Below are 26,437 nucleotides of genomic sequence, written 5' to 3' on the forward strand. Positions count from 1 at the left end.
AACAAATTTGCTTCTTTTAAACCACTGGTTGGCTCAGCAATGTCCTGCAGAGAAAAAAACAGAGGCGCCACAATGGCCTAGTACCACCGACACAGAGGATGTTGGTATAAGAAGATGAAATAATACTCAAACGTTGAGCACCCAATGGTGCTAGTGAAGCAGACTGGAACTTTTAAGCAGTGGTCCAGCTCACTGATCCCCACCGGCAATCGTGTCAGCTCAAATGATCTGAGGAGGCGATGCCCTTTTTCTGTATATGGAAGGAGAACAGAAAAACCATAGCCCAATACTGTAGGGTCAGGAATAGGATAATGGGATATAAATGATTGCACTTACAGGATAGAAAGCACCACCAGGTGCAGTAAGAGCAGACTGGGATTTTGCAGCCTCCCAGCTAACTGAACTCCACAGCAAACAGTGAGAGAAGATCCAAAGATTTCCCGGAGTGGTGTAACAATAAACGCCACCACAGCAGCAAGTGTATAAATAAAATCCAAATCTTTATTTTAAAAGCGACGCGTTTCTCAGCCTTTTACAGGGCTGTTTCCTCAGGCTTCATGTGTCACTGGCACATATTCTCTCATATATTGCTCAGCGATGTAAATACGGTAGCTGAACCAATCAGGGAAGGCATATGTGTGAAGCCTTCAATCATGATCTAGCTCCCACCAGTGCATTGATGCTCTAGAGCAGTGATGGCAAACCTTGGCACTCCAGTTGTTTTTGAACTGCATTTCCCATGATCCTGGACTGGACTTTACAGTGCCTAAGCATCATAGGGAATGTAGTTCTGAAACATCTGGAGTGCCAAAGTTTGCTATCACTGCTCTAGAGCCTCAACTGTGCTCATCTATACAAGCACAAAAGTTTAGTTTATCAAAATGATAAATTCAATCTAGACATTGCTACAAATCTTTCTACTGATAGATATTCACTTCCCCTTTAGTATGCACTATGTCCACTGTCCAGTCAAACTTGTTTCTACCTCCTCAGGTCAAAGTTTTGCAGCATCAATTAAAGGTACCATAAGGTGAAAAAAAATGCTCTAATTTGTTATAATTATGTGTTTAACCATTGCAAAACAATGCATTTTATACTAACTTTATGACAGTGACGAGCCTTGTTGTCTTTGCACTGAAGTACAGATTGGTTCCTCCATATAAATTAAGTGGTGGGTGTGGAATATTGAAAACTAATTGTAGTAAAAATATTAAAGTGAATGTAAAGTCAGTCGGTCTGGTAAACACAGCATTAAAATTTATGTGAAAATAGGTGTACTCTAATTCATGATTCTTTTAATAAATTTTTAATTACCTTGTATTTTACATTTCTATCCCTGCGATCAAACTATTATTCCTCCGCCCGCCATCTTTGATTTTTGATTGACATTTTAGTCTAAATATTGTCAACCAGTCATTGAATCCCCCTGGGGGGACCAAACCCCTTTTCTCGACGTCACTCGTCCATAATGTGCATGCGTTAGAACGCTATTCTTTCACTGATCTCAGACGCGCGTTCATGCTTTGCGCATGCGCTGTTGAACATTTTTAGGTCTTTGTCATTTATTCAACAATTTTCCTAGCGCAAGGTAAGTAGCGATCATACCGGGTCTGATTTAAAAACAAATATAATGACTTTGTAAGCCTATAACAGTTTACATTATTGATCATGATATACAATAACAAATATGATAATTGGCAATATTGATAAATGATTGTATAAACGATCAAATGTTTTTTTTTTTGTTTTTTTTTTTTTAACATAATTTGATATAACAATAATGTAATCAATAGAATTGAAAACTTTATTTTCGGTGAAAACAAGTAAATTTCTTTTTGAAAATAATATGTATGTTCTACATTGTGCACTTTGTTTAAATTTTTTTTTAATTTTTTTAAAGTGGAATATATATATATATATATATATATATATATATATATATATATAGAGAGAGAGAGAGAGAGAGAGAGAGAGAGAGAGAGAGAGAGAGAGAACATTTAACATGATAAGTTATGCCCAAATTGAAGATTCATTCATTGAATACTATGTTGCTATTCAACTGCATCGCCGTGGAACGCATGCACGGTTTTTGTCATAGACGGGAGCGCACTTTGCCTCTACGTAAACAGCGGGTGGGACAGCTCTATACGTAACAGTGAATAAAATAAGGAAGTTGCGGATGGGAGGAGCTGGTCTGTAAAACGGACGAGAAATGGTAATATAAATATAAGATTTATTAATAATTTTTTGGAAAAAGAAAAGTTGCGGTTTGACTAATATACACACAAGGAATTAAGATGTGCCTTCCAAAGATAGAAAATTTACATTCACTTTAATTTGTTTTAAAAATGTTAAGATTTGGATGATATTTTATTCTAAAGCAAAACAGAAATGTCTTGTAATTACAAGGTATTTACTGTCCTTTTATAAGCAACATATAGTATAGTCTGATGCAGATAAATAGCATCGCTGTTCACTATAATGTAATAGAGAGATTATATCATTCAAGGTCACAGAGTGAGCACATGGCATTGGCCCATGCCCTCAGTGTGGCCCAGGCAGCACTTGAAGAGGTTAGTCCTGTGTCAGCACAACGAACATGCGATGATTTATTGGCTGGCATTCTTCTTCTGTTATTTCAACCTCACCTTTTGTATCCCAGCCAGAAAGTCTATTAATAAATGATTAAAGCGGATTGTTAAGGAAACTGATCTGAAATATTTGGCTTGGCTGAAATCCAGGTAATTACAAGCTGCCTGTTAGCATCTGTCACTGCTCACCTGGCTGCTAAGGGGGGGGGGGGTGGCTTGCTGTCAGTACTGCTGACCCCCAGCTACCGGCACAAAGAGAAAACATGGAGAGAAATTAAAATCTACATTGGTTTGGCTCTCTGTCTAAATCTGAGCTGCACCACAGATTCAGCAGAGACTCTGTGTAATGTTAAGTGGAGGATGGAACCTTGTTAGAGAGAGAATTAGTTCAGTAACAAGAGGTCATGTATACAAGCAAAGTGACAGGACAAGGCAGGAGTGCTTCTTCATAGAGGAAATTATTCATTCAAGCAACACTCTACCAGAAGTTATAAAAGCTAAAGCACTGGAATGTATAAATATGAGCACTCTGAATATACTTGTTCCCGTTTGTCAGAACATGTCATTTTATCATTATTGACTCTGCAAATCTATATAGTTAATCCCTGCAAAGGGGTTAAACACATAGATAAAGTATTGCTTGAGTGCTGCAAAGAACTGGTGGTCCCAAGTAGAAACTGACGCTGATCCAATTAGTAGTGCTAGTCACACGAACCAGTGAATGAGAGCATCTCATTTTTTTCACTATAATGGCCTTAAAGACTGGACAACAGTCATTTATTATTTATTTTGCCTCATTTTTGTGTAATTTAGCTCTGAAAAATAAATAATTTATAATACTCAGAACTTGAAATGCACCTGCTGACTTATCAAGGCTAACTCTGCTACATATGAATACCTAACTAGCTTTAACTGATAACAACTGCAAATAAATGCATTATATACTAATTTTATGACTGTGGTTTGCCTTGTTTTCTGCAGACTAAAGCCCAGATTTGTGGTGGGGGGAGTTGGCTATTGAAAAATGATTACAGAAAAATGTTAAGATTTGGCTGATATGTTATTTTTTAGCAATACAACATAAATGTCTGGTAATTACAAGGGGTTCACTGTCCCTTTAATCTAGACTTTTAAACAGGTTGTTTATTCTCCTATCAGTTTCTATGTTTCTAACGCTGCTTTTTTTAAAGGGATATGGAAGTCAAAATTACACTTCCATTTTTAAAGGATGTATAATTGAAGAAGAAAAAAAAAAATAATTTAGTTCTATCACCAAATGTATTAAAGGGATATGAAACCCATTTTTTTTCATGATTCAGATAGAGCAGGCAATTTTTAACATCTTTTTTAATTTACTTTAATTATCACTTTATCTTTGTTCTATTTGTATCTTTTGTTGAAAAGAAGGGACTTATGCTTAGGAGCCGGCCCATTTTTAGAGCACTATATGGCAGCAGTTTTGCAATAATGTTATCCATTTGCAAGAGCACTAGACAGCAGCACTATTTCCTGACATGTAGAGCTACAGATGCCTACCTAGGTATCTCTGCAACACAAAATATCATGGGAACAAAGCAAATTTGATAATTGAAGTAAAGTGGAAAGTTGTTTAAAAATGGTATTCTCTGTCCAAATCAGAAAAGACAATTTTAGGGTTTCATTTCCCTTTACTTCTCTTTGGCTCTTTCTTTGAAACGTAGCTCCTTTCCAAGGGTGCACACAGTGGTAGACTCAGGAGCATGCATGTGACTTGTGCAGTATATGTATAACACTGTTGCATACCGTGTTGCTATCATATAGTGATCAGTGTGCTCTCATGAAACGGAACTAAAAAAGAATACCAAGAGAATTAAAGGGACAGTAAAGTCTAAATTAAAGTTTCATGATTAAGATAAAGCATGTAGTTTTTTTTATTTTATTTTTTATCTTTCAAGCCCAACTTCCATTTCTTGTATATCAGTGAGTTCTGGGACTAACCTAAATCCCTATTAAATTCCTGAAAAATTCCTAAGAAATTCCTAGAACATATTTCATACTATCACCAAAGGTGATAGTTAGACCATGTTGTGCTTACATTCTCATGTATAACACAACCCCTATAGAAAGTCAAACCCCAGCACTTAGTTTTTAGCAATAAGCTACTATCACAAATAAATACAAAATCACTCTTATTATATCCATCGTTATTATATTGCTTTGATCACATGCACAGCCTACATGACTATTGTTTAGTAACACTGTTTTCCTTTGAGAGTTTAACACTTAATATTTTTCTTTTGCTGCACCAAACAATTACCACACCAGGTTACATTCACACAATTTCTATTAGGCTCTGCTCATACACTATTGGCTAACATTAGTATTTAACCTGCCAGCAGGTGAACATCATTAGATCTCTGATGAAGCGCATGTGAGCATGCGGGAAACGCGTCAGATCCAACCCTGCACACTGTGACTGTGTATCTCACCTAACTGTTCATTAAAATAACCACTTTGGAACCAGAGTTTGCAGTACCTTGTTTTTCTTCTTCCTAATACTGTAGTTTTAATATACTTTTAAATTCACCTCTATTGTCAAATTTTCTTTATTCTCTTGGTATTGTTTGTTTAAAAGCATATGTACATATCCTCAGCAGCAATGCATTGCTAGTAGCTAGCTGGTGATTGGTGACTAAATGCATATGTCTCTCATCATTGGCTCACCCGATGTGTTCAGCTATCTTCCTGTAGTGCATTGCTCTGGAGCTGAGATAACTATGTACTGTATAAATAACATTGTAATGATTATTAAAGCTTTTTTGTACCTTTTTAAGTACATTTGATAACTCAAGTACATTGGATTTATTTGTTTTGTTGCACACTCTTTCTGGATCATGAAAGTTTAATTATGACTTCCTGACCCCTTTCAATCTGTGCGAGATTTCTAGGAGATGTTTATAAACCACATATGCTTAAATAACTGATGAAATCTGGTAAGACACCATCAAACGTCATTATTTTCAGTGGAATAAAATCTGCTATATATCTACCTGTTGCTGTATTTGTTTCTTTTTGTGAGGTGCATTATCATGACTTACTGTTATTATACTGCAATTACTAAACATTATATACACACAGTGTGAAAGATTTGTGTTGGATAACTTGTAAAATATAGCTTCCTGATGTTAAAGGGACAGTAAACTGCATTTTATTTCAAATATTTAGTTAAAAATGTAATAAAACAATTTTACAATATACTTTATTTATTGTGCCCCCTTTCCATGTGATTTAGCTCTGAAGTTTGAAGATTTGCTAATTCTCAGTACTTAAAATCCACCCTTCTGACTTCTGAAAGCTAACCCTGCTACATATTCTCCCTAATTTGCTTTAGCTGATAACAACTGCAAATCAATGTGCTTTATAGTAACATAATGACCTTGGCTAACCTTGTTGTCTGCAGAATAAAGCCCAGAATTGGCTCCTCCAAATACAGAAAATTGTGGGTGCAGTTTTACTATTGATAAAACAAATTAGCATATTTGTACTGTTTAACTCGCAAGATGTGTTGCCTTCCCTTGTTCAGTCACAATGTTAGTGGTGGTTCTGTGACCTGTGTAGGATACAAGACATAACTGGTGACCTGAATTTTTATCCTAATATTAATACTATTTAAAGGGATACAAAAAAGCCATTGGAGCATATAATAAAAAAAAGCTTGTATTATCATACTTATTTGAGAACCAGATGTTTCCAAAACACAAACAGTTAACACGGTTGAAAAATACACAACATGTATTTTCTTATAGGACATTAATTTCTTGTTCACTTAGAGAGGCACAATTTTAAGTCTGGATGCTTCCCATCTGCAAAGCCACTTCAATTCTAGATTCAATGTCTACCTTCCTTTAGACAAGTGGTTTAATTTTATCTTCTGTTCCATATCCTGCTTTTATTTCTCTCATTCTAAGATTGTACTCAGGTTCTAAGTAGATAGTTCTGCCTTGATATTTATTGGAGCAGATAGAAACACTTAAATGGAGTATTTAGTTCTTCATGATGCCTCTATTTCCTGTGTTCTTAACTTCTGTTTCTACCTATGTGAATGAGGTAATACTTTGCTGCAGCTGTAGTGCTTGTTATTTGGATTGTGGGGCATTACCGTTCTTATATGTGGGCAGGGCATGGTTTTAAAAACTATTCTGTTTGCTGTTCTATTGAAGAAAGTTTGTTCTCCAATTCTCTGCTTGATTTTTTATTTTTATTTGTTTGTGACAATTCTCTTGTCCAAATGAAACCTTTTATTCTGTTGTGTGTTCTGCTAACAGGTCCTTTTACCTTGACTTGATGGATACATTTGTGTCCCCAGTTCATTAACATTTCCTAATCTTCCATGTTTTTTTTTAATATAATGTGTTTGATTCCGAAATAACCCAGCAAATGTCAGACTCGGTCAACCTCAGTGGTATTGGTTAGAAACTCAAGTTTCCAGTCTATTGTTACAAGGGTAGTTTCTTTACCAAGACCTCAGAGCAATAAACATGAATTAAAATGATTGAATTTACTAATCAAAGGTAAAAGTTGACTAATAATATGACAGTGCTATAACTAAATATATAAATATTGCAGATAAATACTAACGTGTGACCATTTGATAACTGATGTTCAGACAGGAAACGTGTCCGTTGTTGAACTCAAGCGGTAATCCGTACCCTGATATTATTAAGTATGTGACAATAAAGGATTGGGCATTGTAAGATTATAGCCATGTCTTATGTGCTGTTTATGTTTATCACAATTGCACAATAAATGGGTCTAACAAAAGCTACGTTATAATACAGCATAAGTATCTTTTTATCTAAATGCTGATACAGTCTGATTTTTTTATTTTATTTTTATTGTTATTTTTAGGTTGATATTTCCTACAACAATAACCAGCTTTGACTTGTAAATACAAAATATTTGCTGTACAGTGTTTCCTTGACATTTAAATGAGTCTCGTCAAATAAATAAGCAAAGATATCTTCATTTTGTATAAAAAAAACATTAGTAAATAGAGCGGTTTGTTCCCCAAGGTTTTAAATCTTATTATTTTGTTTTATATTTATTAGCCCTTTAATGAATTCCTTTTAAGTTGGATTTTTGAGTATAGAATAGATCATGATAGTAACGATGTTTTTTATATGATATAAGCATAGTCTGGATAGCATCTTATGAGGCTTTACTGAGCATATTGTGATGCTTTATCAAAGATAAAATTCTTCACAGCGACGGTCTGTTGTACTATTTAATGACACAATCTGCACTTGTTCTACTGCAGCGTAACAGACCCATAAACACCTTTCTCTGTTTTCTCTCTGACAGGTCTTGTAGAAATTTGCCTGATGCACCCTCTGGATGTGGTGAAGACTCGGTAGGTCAATGCTGGAACATGTTATATTTATTTTGGTCATAATCCCAACCTATGAGCTCCTAAAGCTGCTTAGTGCCCTCCATCTACCAGTCATTTGCAGCCATGTCCTTTACTTGTGACAGCTGCTGCTTATATGATTTATCAGCACACTGTTCAAGTGTGAGAACTACTGACCATTTTTTGTGCTTACATATTTTGCAACCGTGGGTTTAAATCTGAAGGGTATACTTTGTAGTTTTGATAATAATTAGTAATATTTGCCTCATACTGTTGGTTGTGAAATAACTTTATGACATTGTAGAGTAAAAATAACTGAGAAGTCGTATGACCTTTACTCTTGTATACACAACTCCTCTTCTTGCAGAATTCAGTTCTGCTTCTGCATATTTAGAAAAGCATAGAATGAGCTGTTGCCCTGCACCAGCCTGAAGCATTTTGATTTCTTTTTATTATGTACCTGTAATGTCTCTAATTGCATTTGACTGTATTTTTTCTGTTTTGAGTCAGTTATAGTGTTGGCTGTGTTTTTTGGACCTTGATTGGGACAATTTTTGAATCTGATGGCTGTCACAGTTCTTTTCCTTTCTAAGGATGAATTAACACGCTTAATCTGGTTCATCTTTTTAACAAGACCTTTTTAGCTCTATGTCTGTAAAATATGCATTACAAAATGATCATGCTTATGAAAGAGCGCTATTTTAAAGGGGCACCAAAGTTTCACTTTTTTAAATCTTCCGTTGCACATACATGTAGAAAGTTAATGATCTGCCCCAGTCCAGAAGTCTATGACTCCCATCAAATCAGAAGCTGTACCGCCCGCTCTTATATTGAACATCAGTGTGCACTCGCAAGCCTCTGCATATTCAGCTAGTGGAGTGTGCTCTGCTATTCTATTTTAGGGTGGGTTTCTGGTTTGATGTACCTCTTCTTTTCAAACAAACAAAAAAAGAAGGTAGATGATCTGTGTGAGGGTGAAGAGAGGAGGGGTGCTCAGAAATAGGGGTTTAAAAGGAGTTATTGCTTGAGCGCTTGGGTCTTAGACCAGCTTTTAAAAGGTATGTGTATTGTATTGGAAAAGTGTGACTTAAATATGCTTTTAAACGTGTTAACATATTTTTGTATGAATAAGTTATGTGAAAGTTTATGTTGATGCTAAAGCTAACAGAAAGTGTGTGTCTATACATAACCGAGTAGTTGTAGATGGTTGACTCACCTGTGACGTCTCTTCGTTTCTATGTCCTCTCTCTTTTTAGTCCAACAGAGTCTTTGCTTCTAATTTGCGATTCATGAAGGGAAGTGATGTAATCCGTGCAACCATTATATTGTGCCATTTTATATGTACTTTTTCATCTTAAAATGCCATAAAACAGGGTGAGATCTGTCCATATCCTAAAAGGGCTAATTAATTTAAAATAGTTTGCATTAAAAAAATGTTTAAAAATTGCTGGCAAGTATTTTAAAATTAATTTTCAAAAATAAGCAAAATGAATTACATAGCTAAGCTGCCTGGAGCAGCTAACTCCACCCTTCTTCTTATCAGTGTTTAGGCACATGCATTGTATTTCAACAGCTTCTAGGCATACTCCAGCAGATAATCTCTATTCACTTTTGCATTCTACCAAAAAAAACAATAAACATAGATACAGCCATAAAAGGAATTGTGTGGGAGGAGGTAAAGCTTTACAATTCAGAAACTAAAAAGAAAGGGTTAATGGCGAGGCACTGCAGTTTAAATTTGCAGGTAAAGTAATTAAAGTTCATATATTATTTTGTCTCTATCCCAACTTATTTTATGTCCCTTTAATACATGAACACACACACACACACACATATATATATATTTCTTCCCTAAGAGTCCACGGAGTCCTCAATTCCTGTTGGGAATATCACTCCTGGCCAGCAGGAGGAGGCAAAGAGCACCTACAGCAAAGCTGTTAAAGGACCAGTCAACACAGATTTGCATAATCAACAAATGCATGATAACAAGACAATGCATTAGCACCTTGTCTCAACTTCAAATGAGTAGTAGATTTTTTTTCTGACAATTTTAAAAGTTATGTCTATTTCCACTCCCCCTGTACCATGTGACAGCCATCAGCCAATCACAAATGCATACACGTACCGTGTGATAGCCATCAGCCAATCACAAATGCATACATGCTTATTCTGTGAATTTTTGCACATTCTCAGTAGGAGCTGGTGACTCAAAAAGTTTAAATATAAAAAGACATTGTACATTTTCTTAATGAAAGTAAATTGGAAAGTTGTTTAAAATTGCATGCTCTATCTGAATAATGAAAGTTTAATTTTGACTTGAGTGTCCCTTTAAGTAACGCTCCCCTTCCCACAATCTCCAGTCATTCTCTTTGCCTTCAATGCAAGAAGGAGGTGAAGTTAGATGTCTGATGATTTTTCTACAATCAATAATTTATTATTTTAAAGCCAGAGCAGGCTTGCTCTGATCTTTCCTGACAAATATGGGTCTAGCTGTATTTCACGTTAGTCTCTTCAGTAGGGCTGTGGTAGCTTTCAAGCAGTTAGGAACTTGTAGGGTGGGCCTCACTGCGCTTTCCTAACAGGTTGCTGCCCTTACATAGAAAGCCAGAGTAGGTTTACTCTGTCCTCTCTTGTGTTCACAGGTCTCTGTGAGGAGTGGCTTCCTCTCATACCGGGTGAGCTGTCCTCCTGCCGGACAGCCAGAGATGCAGGTAAGTGCCATTTTGTTTGTTTAATAAGAAGGAAAAGAGAAGTTTGGCACTACATCAGGTAACTGCACGTTATTTGGACTGTAATTCCTGCATTATGCTTTCAGGAATATTTGGGCAGTGAGCAGGCACTGGGGTTGAGAGTGCTTTATTAGTGGCTCAGTAGGATTCAATACGATTTTGTTTAGGACTGAACATGTCTCAGTTTAGATACTAATTCCTAAGACATGTCACGGTCATATTGTAAACAGTGTATTATGACCGCCGGAGCGCCTCTGTAATTCTGAGGCAGGCGGGTCTATCTGGGGCGGCAAAATCTTCCAGCTCAGCGTGTGCTTCTCATTAGAGCGACTTAACTGATAGCGGAAGTGAGCGTACTGCAACAAGCTTCTCTAGTGGGTTAAGAAGTATTATATCAGAGCTGTTGGAAAATCACTGCAAACTACGGGTTTTCAGCAGATACGATTACGGATTGCAGAGGGGGCAGGTAGGCACCTCAGTGACACACTGAGGTGTAGAGTAACCTGTGTTAAAATAAAGATACCCTAAGCCTCATTTATTTGTCAAGGTATGGCTTAGCTCTAAGATGTTGGGCAAGATTTAAGGTTCTATTGAAAGTTATTTTAGCTGCCGTTTTTCTGTTGGGAACGAATTCTCTTAAAGGGACAGTATTAAAATATATATTTTTTGTTTTGTTTTTTTCTGTTTATTGCAAGATGGATCAAGAGTCTGTGACTCCTGCTGATTGCAAGCTTTAGATTACCAAGTTAACCCGAATTGCCTTTTTCTTCTGATTGTATTAAGAGAATTTTAATATACAAAGATAGACTTTTTGCTACTGAGCCACCACTCTCTCAGGTTGATGCTGCTCAGGCAATGCCGCAACTTTCTCCTCAAGTGTCCCAAGCCTTAACACATTCAGTGCCCTGCGGTTCCTTGCAATCTCCTGGAGGAGTATATTTGCATGCAGAAATTGCAGCCCAGGTATCCTCGGCGGTATCTGAGGTGTTAGCTGCCATTCCTTTGCTTTAGGGGAGATGCAAGAGGAAAATTAGAGAATCAGATAGTAAGGTTTTTGATCCAGTCCAGGCTAGCCAAGTTGCTCTTTCTCAAGTTTGAAGAGGAAGATACAGGATTGGATCAAGTAGGTGGCAGACTCTCTGTTTTCTCATGCTTGGATACGGGATGTTCCAGATCCGTGGGCCGTGGACATAGTATCCCAGGGTTACAAATTAGAATTCAGGACCGTTCCTATCAGAGGCAGGTTTCACCTCTCAAAATTATCTGCAGACCAAATAAAAAGAGAGGTGTTCTTGAAATGTGTACAGGACCTTTCTCTCATGGGGGTGATAATTCCAGTTCCAGTAGAAGAGCAGGGTCTAGGGTTCTATTCCAATCTGTTCGTGGTTCCCAAAAAGGATTGAACTATTCTAGATCTGAAGTGTCTAAACAAGTTTCTCAGAGTGCCGTCCTTCAAAATGGAGACTATCCATTCCATTCTTCCTTTAGTACAAGAGGGTCAGTTCATGGCGATCATAGACCTGAAGGATGCATACCTTCATGTTCCCATTCACAGGGATTATCACAAATTTCTGAGATTTGCCTTTTTGGACAGACACTTTCAGTTTGTGGCCACATTTTCTCAAAGGTCCTGGGGGCTCTTTTGGCAGTAATTCGATCTCTGGGAATTGCTGTGGCACCTTATCTGGACAACATTCTGGTACAGACGCCATTTTTTCAACTGGCAAAATCTCACACAAAGATCTTGTCTTTTCTTCACGCTCACGGATGGAAGGTGAATTTGGGAAAGAGTTCCCTTGTTCTGGCCACAAAGGTGGTCTTTCTAGGAACAATGATAGATTCCCTTTCAATGAAGCTATTCCTAACTGGAGTAAGAAAAGCAAAGATTCTTTCCTCTTGCCTATCTCTACAGTCTGCTGTACAGCCATCAGTGGCCGAATGTATAGAGGTAATTGGTCTGATGGTGGCCTCCATGGACATAGTTCCTTTTGCCCAATTCCATCTGAGAGCTCTGCAGTTATGCATACTCAGTCAATGGAACAGGGATTATGCAGATCTGTTTTAGAAGATAGTTCTAGATCAGAAGACAAGAGACTCTCTTCCGTGGTGGCTGTCTCCAGGACATCTGTCTCAGGGGACATGCTTTTGGAGACCCTCATGGGCGATTGTGACCATGGACGCCAGCCTGGTGGGCTGGGGATCAGTCTGGGACTCATTTAAAGCCCAAGAACTTTGGTCTCAGGATGAATCTGCTCTCCCCATAAACATTTTGGAATTGAGAGCGATTTTCCATGCCTTGATGGCTTGGCCTCAAATGGCTTTAGCCCAATTTATCAGGTTCCAGTCAGACAACATAACCTCAGTTGCTTACATCAACCACCAGGGGGGGACACATAGTTCCTTAGCCATGAAGGAGGTGGCTCAGATTATTCTATGGGCGGAAGCTCACAATTGCTGTCTATCTGCCATACACATTCTGGGAGTGGACAACTGGGACGCAGATTTTCATCCCAGGCAGAGGGAACTCCAACCGTAGGTGTTTTACAATTTAACCATCAAATGGGGGATACCAGAATTGGATCTGATGGCGTCTCGTCAGAACGCCAAGCTTCCAAAGTACGGTTCGAGGTCAAGGGATCTTCAGGCCTTCCTGATAGATGCTCTGGCAGCTCCTTGGAGCTTCAGGTTGGCATACCTATTTCCTCCGTTTGCTCTCCTTCCGCAAGTCATTGCTCCTATCAAGCTGGAGAGGGCGTTGGTAATTCTAATAGCTCCTGCATGGCCTCGCAGGATCTGGTATGCAGACTTGGTGGAAATGTCATCTCTACCACCATGGAGACTTCCTATGAGTAAGGACCTTCTACTTCAGGGTCCTTTTTTCTTTATAAATGGAAAGAGTCGACAGCTGCATTCATTACTTTTGGGAATTCAGAACCTGGTCACAAGGAGGAGGCAAAGACAAAGGCTTAAATACCTCCCCCACTTCCCTCATCCCCCAGTCATTCTTTGCATTCGTCCCAGGAGGTTGGCAGAGAAATGTCAGAAGTTTTCGATAGTCTTTTTTTCTTTTCTTTATCATCTTATCTTGATAAGTGACATAATATGCTATTTCTTCAGATTCTAACTAAGAGAGGTACAATCTTTACCAAACAACGAAAATATATAACATATCCATGTACTCTTAAACTGTGAGGTTAATGAAGAAAAACAACAACAAGATCATCTTATCTTGAAAAATAATGTACTGTTACTGATTCTAGCTAATACTATTAGCTTGTCTTATCACGTTGAGAAAGGGGAGTTACTTTATCTTCAAGCTTCATAAAATACTTCTCCAACATATATTGCTTATCTTTTCACATTGGGTGTGAGACCAGCTATCAATCAGCGTTGTCTCTTAAGACCGGGGGGTGAGAAACCAAGAAACGCAACACCAAATACATACCTTAACCCCATCACATCACCTTCGTGAATGTGATCCCACCACCATTGCTAAAGATCTTCTAAACATCTCCATTCTCCTCTCAGTCTAGATACTAATATTAATTCAGTTTGACCAAATGGTTTTTAGAATTTGTTTTTGTACTGAGGTCTCTAAAATTTCTACATAAGGTTTCCACTTTTTAAGATACCCTCTAGTCTATTTATAATAGCTAATTTAACATCATACTGTTCAATAAATAACTGTTTTATTAATCTATTCTTTAATTGTGGGATGATGGGAGCAGCCCTAACCGTCCATAGGTCCAGAATACATTTGCAAGCTTGTAATATAATCTTTTGTCAAAAGAGATTGAATTTCAACATTCACTCATATCCCATCGTAGGAAACAGATCTGTGGGATCTCTAATCCAAGATCGATTTTAAAACACTGCTTAATCCAGTACCTGATTTTTTCCCAGAAACAACTTATCTTTGGACAGGTTAAGAGATGATGTATAAAATTTGCATTTCCCTGCTGAATTTTATGCAGGCATTTATGCAGCTTGGATTCCATTTTGATAGTCTACGCGGTGTTATATAATCACGATGCAGCATCCTTATCTGTGATTCTCTAAGAGTCATAGAAAGAGTTGCTTTCCTCACCATGTTCAGACTGTCCGTAATCCAGGCAGGCCCTAGGTCATCCACAATATCTACACCCCATCTATCCACTATTTCATCCATAACTACCAATTCTACCTTATAATTCAAAGTTTGATATATTCTTGATAGAGAGAAAGAGCTGGCTAAAAAAGTATTTTGAGGTAGGTCAAAAAACGGTGCCTCCCAGAACTGAACATCTTTTTCTATCAGGCTAGAGACATAGTGTTGTGCTTGTAAAATAGCAAAGAACTGAGTGTTTGGAATATCAAATCTGCTTTGTAGTGTATGAAATGAGTGTATCTTTTTATTTAAGGGGTCCACCATGTCCCCTATTGTCTTTAACCCTTTAGTTTCCCATATCCAAAACACTCTTGAATCCTTACCCGCTGGGAAATAGATATTATTTAAAAAAGGGATGGTTCTAGGAGACATAACAAAAGGTTTTGTAAATTTATGAATTAAGTGCCAAGCTCGAAGAGAATCCCCATAGAGTATATGCGAAAGTACCTGTTTTGAGATGTCCTTAAGAGAAATAAAAGGCAGAGAGATTAAAGTTTCCATTCTCCCAGAGTTGCTTCTTCCAGAGTCTTTTCGCAGAAGTGATATGTATTTAATTGCCAATCTATGACTATTCGTGGAAGTGCAACCCAGTTATATATTTTAAAATTGGGTAATCCTAAACCTCCCCTTGTATAACATGCATATAATTTCCTAAGAGCAATTTGTGGGTTTCTTTTCCTTCCAAAGAAACATCGCTATTGCTTTATTTAAAAGGTTTAAATATTGTTTAATAATAAGACAGGGAAGCATAAGTAGAGGATACAGAAGTTTGGGAAGGACAAACATTTTTATCAAAGCCAATGTTCCAGAAGTGAGGTTAATTCCAGGCATTTTCTTGCAATATTTAGTTAGAATATCAAATAATCCTAATCTAATATACAAATACCCAGGTAGGTAAATGAGGAGGTAACTTCTTTAAAAGGATATTTAAAAGTGTTGTTGTTAGTTTTATGCAGCCATAAGATCTCTGATTTGGCCGTATTAATTCTGTAGCCTGATAGACACCCAAAGTCCAATATGAATTGTAAAATTTCAGAAATATGCAAAGCTGGATTTTCAACAAATAGCAACATGTCATCTGCATATAATGCTAGATGTATTGCCTCACCATTGATATTTAGACCTGGGAAAATAGCACGCAATTTTATAGCAAGCGGCTCCAAAGCCATATTAAAAAGAAGTGGCGAGGGAGGTGTCAATCAACCCGATCGTACTCGATCGGGATGAATTGTGGCGATTCCTGTCTGCCTCATCAGAGCAGGCGGACAGGGTTATGGAGCAGCGGTCTTCATAACTGCTTTTTCTGGCGAGTCTGAATACTCTCCAGAAACACGGCCCTTCAAGCTCCATAAGGAGCTTGATAAATGGACCTCAATGAGTGTACTGTACAAGGTTGTCTTCCCTTGCTTTCAGAGACCCCCTCTGTCTTATCCTTTTTCAGTATTTTTCTTTTTCCTTTCTTTTCCGCCTTCTTTTATATTTGACCGATATTATGCTATGGGTACCTTGAATTGTCTTCACTTCTCACCAATATGACTCCTCCTTCACAGCTCCGTTGCCTCTTCATCACAAATTTCGTTTTATGATTTCCACAGGTCAACTCCATTCAAAGTCCCACAAGAATATATGACTGACACATCTGACCCGGTTCCGGTCATTAATGGTCTTTTAATGGCTCGTCATATGTCTGCTGATTTGTCTCTCCACAGCTACAATTTCCTTTCTCGGCTGTATTGTCTTACTATGCCGATGGGGAATCTTCACCTCTCGCCGGTATGTAACTCTTCCACAGCTCCGTTGTCGCAGCCTCTTTAGCATAGGTATCGTTTGTAGTTTTTACAGATCGGCTCCACTCGGATTCCCACGGGGATATAGCAGACACCTCTCACCCGGTTCCGGTCTTTGTGTCTCCTGTTTTGTCTCACCTCAGGTGCATTTTCCCCTTTCGGCCTAACTCCTACTTGTGCTGCGTCTCCCAGCTAAGGGGCACCTCCCCCACAGGGAGGGAATCTGTCACCTGTTGTTGTCTCCGCAAGTGACTTACATCCTAATCTCGTAACCAGGCAAACCAAGAGTCTGTAGGTAGGCACTTTTCTTCCAGCAGTTCTAAATATTCAGCATGCATTATAGCTTTTGTCTATAGTCTGGAGCATCCACTTCCACGCTTTACCTGCGTGTGTTTGACTTTGGTGAGGGAGAGTTCTCTTTTTTTTTTTTTTTTTTTCTTTCCCCTTCTCCAGTGGTATAATAGCCCAGACACGAATCCTGTCAAGGGCTCCTCCACTTGGGCAGCAACTAGTCCATATCCTAGGGGAGCAGTACATAGCACTGAACTCGCCCTGCTCACTCTAGGCCTGCCCACCGAAAGACCCACCTCTCGGATGAACTCTATCCCTTTCGATAGTCTCTTATGGAGGGTAGTACTCTTCGGCATGGGACTGGAGTTTTAAGTAGTCCTGTCAGCCTCTCAGTGAGAGCATGGGTGAAAGTTAGAGCCTGGAGATGCAGGGAGAGTCTTTCTGCGAAACCATCCCGACTCATATTAACAGCTCCACAAGCAATCAGCGTTGACAAGTTTCGCTGCCTGCTTTTTTCTTTCAAGTCTATGGCAGAAGCGACGCTACTATCTGTCACACTTGAAGAGCCATGTTCCTGTTCCACGGCGTAGATTCCGTTAAGATTGTTTCATTTTACTTTCATCATGGATGTATTGTAATTACAACTGTTTATCCGAGAGGGGCTACAAACTTTTTGGGAATAACTTTAACATAGGGTCTCAGTGAGGCTCCTTTTTGTATCTCGGAAACAAGGGTTAATATCTCCTGAGGGGGGTTATTAAACAGGGGGGTGTATAATCATGTTTGTTATGTGATCTGTCTGCTACTGTATAGTGTTGCTTCGGCTCATGGCTATTTTGGAACATAACGGCCTATGTCTAGTGACGCGGCCTTTACGGTGCTTTTGCATGGACTGTACAGTTTGCCCTGTGACCAGGCGTGGCCACATTTTGGCTTTGTTTCTGCATTCCTGATCATGTGGCGACAGAGAAATCCTGGTTTGCTGTTGTCTGGTTCCCTGGAGGTGGTGAGTGCCCCAGCCATTGGGGATGTAAGAATTCTGATTTTTTTTGTCTCTGATTCAGACTCTACTTCTTGCAAAGAATATGAATTTGGCCCGGGTGATACGTGCTCATCAGTTATTTTTTCTGAATGCCATTTTAGAGTACCCTTCCACCAACTCTTACTAGGCATGCAGGTAAACCAAACGCTACTTATCCTTCTATGGAGTGTGGCCTGGTCCCACCGGAGGTTACAACACGGTTCCGCATGGCCATATCTTTGGCCCTGGCGCATCTGCACCTCCCGGGAGTGTGCTTATGACTTTGTCCATGTTCCGTTAACCGGGGCTCCTCAGGCGTGGGATCACCTGGTCCAGTTCAGCCCTCCGGGGGCCTCAGGTGTCAACCTTTGGGGCCAGTGTTTTCTTTTGTCCTGGCGGAGGTATGTTGCGCCTTTCGTTATAGACTGGCGCGCCTTCGTGTTCTACTGAAGCACGTTTTGGCGTTGGTGGAGGATCCCACTCTTAATGTGTCTGGGGATTCTCAGTCTTAATCTTCGACTCGCTTGCTTGCATAGACATAAGGTGATGAAGTAATCTTCTTATAGTCTTTGTTGTTTGTGTATCCTTTTCTAGTTCTTAGTTTGGAAGTCTCGGACCCCTGTTGGACTGGTCCTGCTGGTCTGTCCATTCTTCCTGGGCGATAACCTACCGGTTGCCTTATTTTTTTATTTTAATCCGGTGAGGATGATTTTTATTGGTCTAAAGCTCATGTTGTTGTGTGAGCTTTCTTCTCTGGAATTGATACTCGTGATTTTGTGGTCGCACTGTTTACTTTTACAAAGGTTTGTTCAAGAGTGAGAATGTACTAGTCCTATGTTCTGTCTGACTGTTCTTCATCCCTACATCTCGGGGGAGACTCTATGTGGCCTTGACAGTGCTGGGGCCCTTGGTCCCAATTGGGTACAAATCCTTCTGACTTTGCGGCCTAGTTCAGACACATGGGGCCTTTTTATGTCTGGCTGGTCTGGTGAGGGCGCCTAATGATCACAATATGATTTGTGTTGTTTACATGTTATTTTACAAGCTTCACTAGCATCCTGAGAGGACTTGATGGTCCGTGGTTACTTAGGGGCATGGGGGGATTGGTTCAGTCCTCATTCGCCTCTCAATCTAGTGGGCAGGGACTCCGTTGAGATCTGCGGCGGCATGCTCAGTCGTTTCCGATTTTCCGGGAAATTAGAGTGTTCCTTCCTGTTGTGGGTTGGAGGCTTGGAGGATTTAGATCCTTCATACTGCCGTTCTTACGGTTTTGCCTTTCATGGTCTCTTTGGAAGTGTCCTTTTGCGACTTGTTCCTTTTAGAGGTTCTCTTCCTTTGGGTCGAGATTTTCTGGACTTCGTCCATTTTTTCTGGTGGCTTTAGCCGCTTAATTACGAAGTGAAGGCCGCGAGGCTCTGTCTTCCTTCAGGAGTTAGTCGTCTCCATATCAGGGGCGATAGGAGATGTTGTCTCTTTTTCCAAGCTTTTTGCTTAGGGGATGTTTTTCTGCCTGGGTTTGGGATGCTTTGCACTCTTCTCCCTTGGGTGTGGTCCTCTGGAACATTAATCTGAAAGGATTATTGAGACTAGCCTTTCTTTTCTACTACTCTCTTTCGGGTGACTCTGTTCTCGTTCTCATTTCCCTTTGTGTTGCCCTTGGGGCCTTTGGGCTCTAGAGAAATTGCGTGACTTTGTCACAGCCTAGCACCTTGTTAGGGGGTGTTGACCTCCCGCTAAGGGTGTTCTCTTTCCTTTGGGCTGGGAATTACGAGTGAGCCCTGTACCAGTTCTCCGGGCTCCCCGGTTATCATCCCCTGTGAGGTCTGATTGCTTCAGACGGGGTTTCTTGTGTTCCCTAGGGATGTCGTTCGTTCTAGGGCAATTCTGATCCTCAGGTTCTTGTCTTGGATCCTTCTTGGATGTCTGGAGACTTATGATCCTGTGGACTGGTTCGGGATGACCCAGTTTTTTCAGGGACTCTATTTTGTGACATAGGGGCTAGCTCATTAAGCTTGCAAGCAGGAAGGCCAGAGTTCACTTCCACCTTCGAGTACTGGTTATAATCTTTAAGGCCTGACTTGTCCTTCGGATGGAGTGTGCTCCTCTTCATGGGGAGTTTTTTCTCTGTTGGGTAAACAGTGGTGTCTGGATGATTTTTTCATTTGGTCCGTGTTTTGTTCATACTGTGGCTTCATGTCTTGTGGACATGTACACAGTTATCTGTGTCCTTCCCTTTTAAAGGGAAAGTTTGTCTTCCTTATGAGCTGGGGTTTCCTCTCTCTGGAGGGTCATTGTCCTGCCCTGTGTGTAGGAGGTTGGATCAGGTGGCTTATTTCTGTAAGAGGCAGCATCTGCTGCTCTGTGGGCTCTGATCCACCTGTTGGAAATTGATCTCTCTACGTAGAGACTGTCTGAGAGAAATGTGACAGGTCTTCCTTCAGATCTATTGCACTTTTCTCTGTTCCAGGTCCTAGGGGGTTCTCCTTGGGAGTGCCTTATTTTGGAGGAGCGGATTGGGTTGGCACCCGAGCTCTGTTGGGGTGGGTGAGTCCCCCCTTTTTCTTAACATTCCCTGGGGGCTTGTGGTTGGGGTCTTTCTGTCCCCCCTGTCTATTAGACATGTCTGTCGCTTGGGCTGGTCCGGTGTTGGAGCAGGATCTGAGATCTGTTGCTCTGCTATTTCGTCCTCGAAGCATTCGAGGTACGGTAAGCCTCTTTGGGGTTTCTCCTTTCTCAACATTCATGATTTGTGGGAAAGACTGGTGGCTCTTAGATAGACTGCAGCATGCAGGGTTTTTGCTTCAGGTGGTGTTCATCAGACCTATCTGAGCTTGCTGCACGAGGTTTCGTTTCTGAATATTTCGGTATTCTGAGCTACCTTTTTGTGACTTGGGGACCGTCGTCTTCAGTTGCTTTCTAGAGTGCGGTTGCACTGTGTTAGGGGAAGATCCTCTCTCTGTTTCAGACTCCCGGCCTTATCCCGTGATTTCTGTATTTCTGGGGTCTGGGCGTTGCTTCCCCTTGTTTCTATGTGACTGTTGGGTTTCTGTTAGCCTGACCCGGTTTCTCTGGGGGTTTTTTTGCTCTGTGTTTTTATTTAGGACTCGTGCCCTTTTTAGGGTTTTTTTCTGGAGTTTCTTATGCTAGCTGGACAGCTAGCTCGGCATACTAATGCACTGTGGCAACTCTGCACTGTAGCAAACCAAGGGTTGCAAGTTCATCCCCAGCGAGGTCTACTCAGCCTTTTTTCCTTTCGAGCTTGATAAAATGAGCAGCGCCTTGAGTCCCTTAAGGGGGATTAGCCGTGCTTTACAAGTACAATCATGTTTTTCTCTGTGCCTTTTCTTCTTTGTGGAAGAATACGGTAGTTTGTTCCCTTTCTTTAGTTAGGGCTGTGTTGCTTGGAGACCGACTGCTGGGCGACGTTGTCTCTCTCGAGTCTAGTTCCTGCGGTCAGTGTCCTTGGGCCTTTTCCTTTTTTTTTTCTTCAAAGTTGTTCTCAGCTTCGGACGAAGAGGGATTTTGTTCGGTTGGGGTTTTAAGGCCTGGTGCCCTCAGAATGAGCCGCCTCTTGTACCCTCCCGTTTTTGCATTCAGTGTCCTCTATGAAGAAAAACTTAAATTGTGCTTACCTGATAATTTTCTTTTCTTCAGCTGGATAGAGTCTGTTATTTTTGTTCTTCTGGCACCTTTTCACTCTGATATTTCTTCTACTGTTCCTTGTTCCTCGGCAGAATGACTGGGGGATGAGGGAAGTGGGGGAGGTATTTAAGCCTTTGGCTGGGGTGTCTTTGCCTCCTCCTGGTGGCCAGGTTCTGAATTCCCAAAATTAATGAATGCAGCTGTGGACTCTTTCCATCTGAAGAAAAGAAAATCATCAGGTAAGCATAATTTAAGTTTCTTCATCCAAATTTTGTTTCTCTGAAGCTGACTGCCTGGAGATTGAACACTTAATTTTTATCGAAGCATGGATTTTACGAGTTGATCATTGAGACCATGATTCAGGCTCGTAAGCCTATCAGTAGAAAGATTTACAATAAGATATGGCACAATTATCTTTATTGGTGTGAATCCAAGGGCTACTATTGGAGTAGGGTCAGGATTCCAAGAATTTTATCTTTTCTCCAGGAGTTTGAGCCTATGCATTCCATAGATATTAAAGGGACACTGAACCCAAATTCTTTCTTTCATGATTCAGATAGAGCATGACATTTTAAGCAATTTTCTAATTTACTCCTATTATTAATTTTTCTTCATTCTTTTGCTATCTTTATTTTAAAAGCAGGAATGTAAATCGTAGCAGCCAGCCCATTTTAGGTTCAGCACCATGGATAGTGCTTGCTTATTGGAGGCTTACATTTAGCCACCAATAAGCAAGCGTAACCCAGGTTCTCAACCAAAAATGGGCCGGCTCCTATGCATCACATTCCTGCTTTTTAAATAAAGATAGCAAGAGAACGAAGAAAAGTTGATAATAGGAGTAAATTATAAAGTTGCTTAAAATTGCATGCTCTATCTGAATCATGAAAGAAAAAATGTGGGTTTAATGTCCCTTTAAGTTATCTTGGAAAGTTTTGTTTCTTACAGCTATCTCTCCTGCTCGAAGAGTTTCTGAACTTTCAGCTTTGCAGTGCAATTCGTCTTATCTTATATTTCATGCATATAAGGCAGTTCTTCGCACAAAGTTTGGTTTTCTTCCGAAGGTTGTGTCGGACAGAAATATTAATCAAGAGATTGTTGTTCCTTCTCTGTGCCCCAATCCTTCTTATAAGGAACGACTATTACACAACCTGGATGTTGTGCGTGCTCTGAAATTTTATTTGCAGGCGACCAAGGAATTTCGTCAGTCTTCTGCATTGTTTTTTTTTTTTTCTGCGAAACGTAATGGTCAGAAAGCTACTACTACTTTTCTTTCTCTCTGGTTGAGGAGTATTATTCGTTTTGCATATGAGACTGCTGGACAGCAGCCTCCTGAGAGAATCACAGCTCATTCTACTAGGGCTGTTTCTTCTTCTTGGGCTTTCAAGAATGAAGCTTCTGTTGAGCAGATGTGCAAGGCTGCTACTTGGTCCTCTCTGCATACTTTTTCCAAATTTTATGTTTGATACTTTTGCCTCGGCTGAGGCTTCTTTTGGGAGAAAGGTTCTGCAAGCAGTGGTGCCTTCTGTTTAGGTATACCTGTCTTGGCCCTGCCTAGTCCTCCATGTCCTTTAGCTTGGATATTGGTTCCCAACAGTTTTTTTGACTACAGCAAACACACAGATCTACGGCACTCACCAGCTCCACGATATCCACGGCAGCGTTTTCTTCGGCGTGTGCACACATCCGTAGTAGCCACTTTGTCACTTATGAGGGTGCACCCGGTCAGCGTCCCCATTAGAATGCCAAAAAAGACCAGAGGAAAGAAAAAATCTGTAGCAACTCCTCTTCAGAAGAAACAAAGTATCCGTATAATAAAATAGAAAAGTTTATTCATTTGTAGCAAGTGCAGCATAAAAACAGAACGTGAGCACAAGGCTCATACGATCAGGAAGGAGTATCCAGTAGTGCAAAGAACGGCAGACATGTTTCGTGTGGGCCCTCCACACTTGTTCACTGCTATAGACTGCACACACTTGTTTCACCTTTTAAAGGTTTAACACACATGTGACATTAACAACTTTCTGTCTACACTGATTAATTATATACACACAGTCATATGTCAAAAAGGCTTACTCTGATAATTTGCAGAATAATAGTCAAAATTAGAGCATAAGTTACAACAACATATATGTTATTAACACTAAAGTGTAAAGGAGATCATACTAATCCTCCACGCTGCTCAAGGCCCGACAACGCCACACTCCTTCAATGGACAGACTGTGACTGTTGCAATTAGTTGGGGCGTAGGTGAATGCTATGACGTGGTGCACGCTAGCGGCTGAGCACACCGCAACAAACAATCCAAAACAACCATGTTAAGCAGCACTCAGGGGGAAATGTTAAAATCCAAATTTTATTTAATACTATTTAAAATAGCAATTCTTGAAATTTGGATTTTAACATTTCCTCCTAAGTGCTGCTTAACGTGGTTGTTTTTAAAGGAGATCATACTAGTATATACAGATTAAATAAACAGGTTAACATCCGTTTCCATATTTATGCCTAGAGGGTGTCTAATGCGCAAAGTAAATATCCATTGCGCTTCTTTGTAGCTCAATTTATACTCTCTGTCACCTCCCCTCTTATGGCTAGGGATATGATCTATTGCTTGGAAATTTGCAGCATGCATGTTTTTAAAATGCTTATCTTCTGGGGAAAATACATCAGGGTTGTCAATATCTCTGATGTGTTCAAGTGCTCTGAGCATTATTTTAGTTCTCCCCACATATTGAATCTGGCACCCCTGAAGGTCAAGAGGTAAATTACATATTTTGAGTTACAATTTAAATTATGTCTGGTTTGATAATTTTATATTGGAAACTGAAGAAGTGAAACACGCCCTCTGTGACATAGTTACATGTCTTACAAATTTTAGATTTACACTTATAAAATCCTATTCTGTGTGGCAACCAGGTAAGTGTATTATACTCGGGCAGATCAGGAGGAGCCACCATGTTACCTATGGTTTTTGCTTTCTTTGCCACGAATTTACAACCGTTGGTCGCCACTTTCTCTAGGGCGGGATCAGTGGTAAGGATAGGTAGGCATTCCCTAATCAGACTACAGATTTTATGAAATTCAAGACTATAGGGAGTGCTAAAATTAACTTATCCCTACAGTCAATACGTCTTGATTGGGCCATATCATTGCTTTTATACTCCAAAAGAGTGTTACGTGGAATGTGGTCAACTTGTTCCCTGGTGGACTGAAGTAAGTTAATAGGATAGCCACGCTCAGATAATCTATTATCCAAGATGTCAATTTGTTCTCTGTAGGCAACATCATTAGAACATATCCTTTTTGTTCTTATATATTGGCCTTTTGGTATAGCCTTGAGAACATGTTTTGGATGGCACGACTTGTAATTCAAAATAGTGTTGCCACCTGTGGGCTTCTTATACAGACAGGTATCAATGTGTGGATATTCGTGCATTGAGCTCAATATCTAGAAATGTAATCTGAAGTGGGTGTTGTTCAAAGGTGAATTTCAAATTACTTTGTTCATGTTGATATATTCAACAAAACCCAGGACACTGTTCTTATCTCCATTCCACACCAGCAGCAGATCATCAATATAACGACCAAAATAAATGATGTTTTTTCTGAAGGGGTTGTCACCTCCATAGACGTGGAACAGCTCCCACCATCCCATAAAGAGATTGGCATAGGAGGGGGGAAAATTTTGCCCCCATAGCCGTTCCACGCCTCTGGAGTTATTTTGACTAAACCTCAGACACCTCTACACCTTGTGTTTCTCTTTTTCTCCATTTTCGTCCAGTCGAACGACTGGGGATTGTGGGAAGGGGAGTGATATTTAACAGCTTTGCTGTAGGGGCTCTTTGCCTCCTCCTGCTGGCCAGGAGTGATATTCCCAACAGTAATTGAGGACTCCGTGGACTCACCATATCCGGAAAGAAAGAAATTTATCAGGTAAGCATAAATTTTGTTTTTATATATATATATATATATATATATATATATATATATATATATATATATATATATATATATATATATATATATATATATATATATATATATAGGGAGTGCAGAATTATTAGTCAAGTTGTATTTTTGAGGATTAATTTTATTATTGAACAACCATGTTCTCAATGAACCCAAAAAACTCATTAATATCAAAGCTGAATAGTTTTGGAAGTAGTTTTTAGTTTGTTTTTAGTTATAGCTATTTTAGGGGGATATCTGTCTGTGCAGGTGACTATTACTGTGCATAATTATTAGGCAACTTAACAAAAAACAAATATATACCCATTTCAATGATTTATTTTACCAGTGAAACCAATATAACATCTCAACATTCACAAATATACATTTCTGACATTCAAAAACAAAACAAAAACAAATCAGTGACCAATATAGCCTTTCTTTGCAAGGACACTCAAAAGCCTGCCATCCATGGATTCTGTCAGTGTTTTGATCAGTTCACCATCAACATTGCGTGCAGCAGCAACCACAGCCTCCCAGACACTGTTCAGAGAGGTGTACTGTTTTCCCTCCTTGTAAATCTCACATTTGATGATGGACCACAGGTTCTCAATGGGGTTCAGATCAGGTGAACAAGGAGGCCATGTCATTAGATTTTCTTCTTTTTTTTTTTTAGATCAAAGATTTTTATTAAGGTAATTGGCAAAGTTACAAACTTAGCATGAAAGCTTAAATAGCGTCTCCACAGTTTAGAGACAAACAATTATTGACATTAAATACAAAAGAATAAGAGTATCTCCAAAATTTACACTTCACATTACAAAAAGATAAATAGCTCCTCAAGTAAACCACGGGTCATACATCTAGAAAAGACCCCTGATTACTATTCTTAGGGTTA

At 39.6% G+C, this 26,437-nt stretch overlaps 1 protein-coding gene across 2 annotated transcripts in view; it reads left to right on the forward strand.

The window, feature by feature from the left end:
• SLC25A21 (solute carrier family 25 member 21) overlaps nucleotides 1–26,437 on the forward strand; it is a 939,705-nt gene that overhangs the window by 403,680 nt on the left and 509,588 nt on the right. For both annotated transcript variants that reach the window (XM_053697732.1, XM_053697731.1), the window contains exon 3: nucleotides 7,932–7,980. In XM_053697732.1, the coding sequence (XP_053553707.1) occupies nucleotides 7,932–7,980 (49 nt within the window). The remainder of the gene's footprint in view (nucleotides 1–7,931; nucleotides 7,981–26,437) is intronic.

This window comes from Bombina bombina, chromosome 1, assembly GCF_027579735.1.
Source record: "Bombina bombina isolate aBomBom1 chromosome 1, aBomBom1.pri, whole genome shotgun sequence".
Taxonomy (NCBI): Eukaryota; Metazoa; Chordata; class Amphibia; order Anura; family Bombinatoridae; genus Bombina; species Bombina bombina.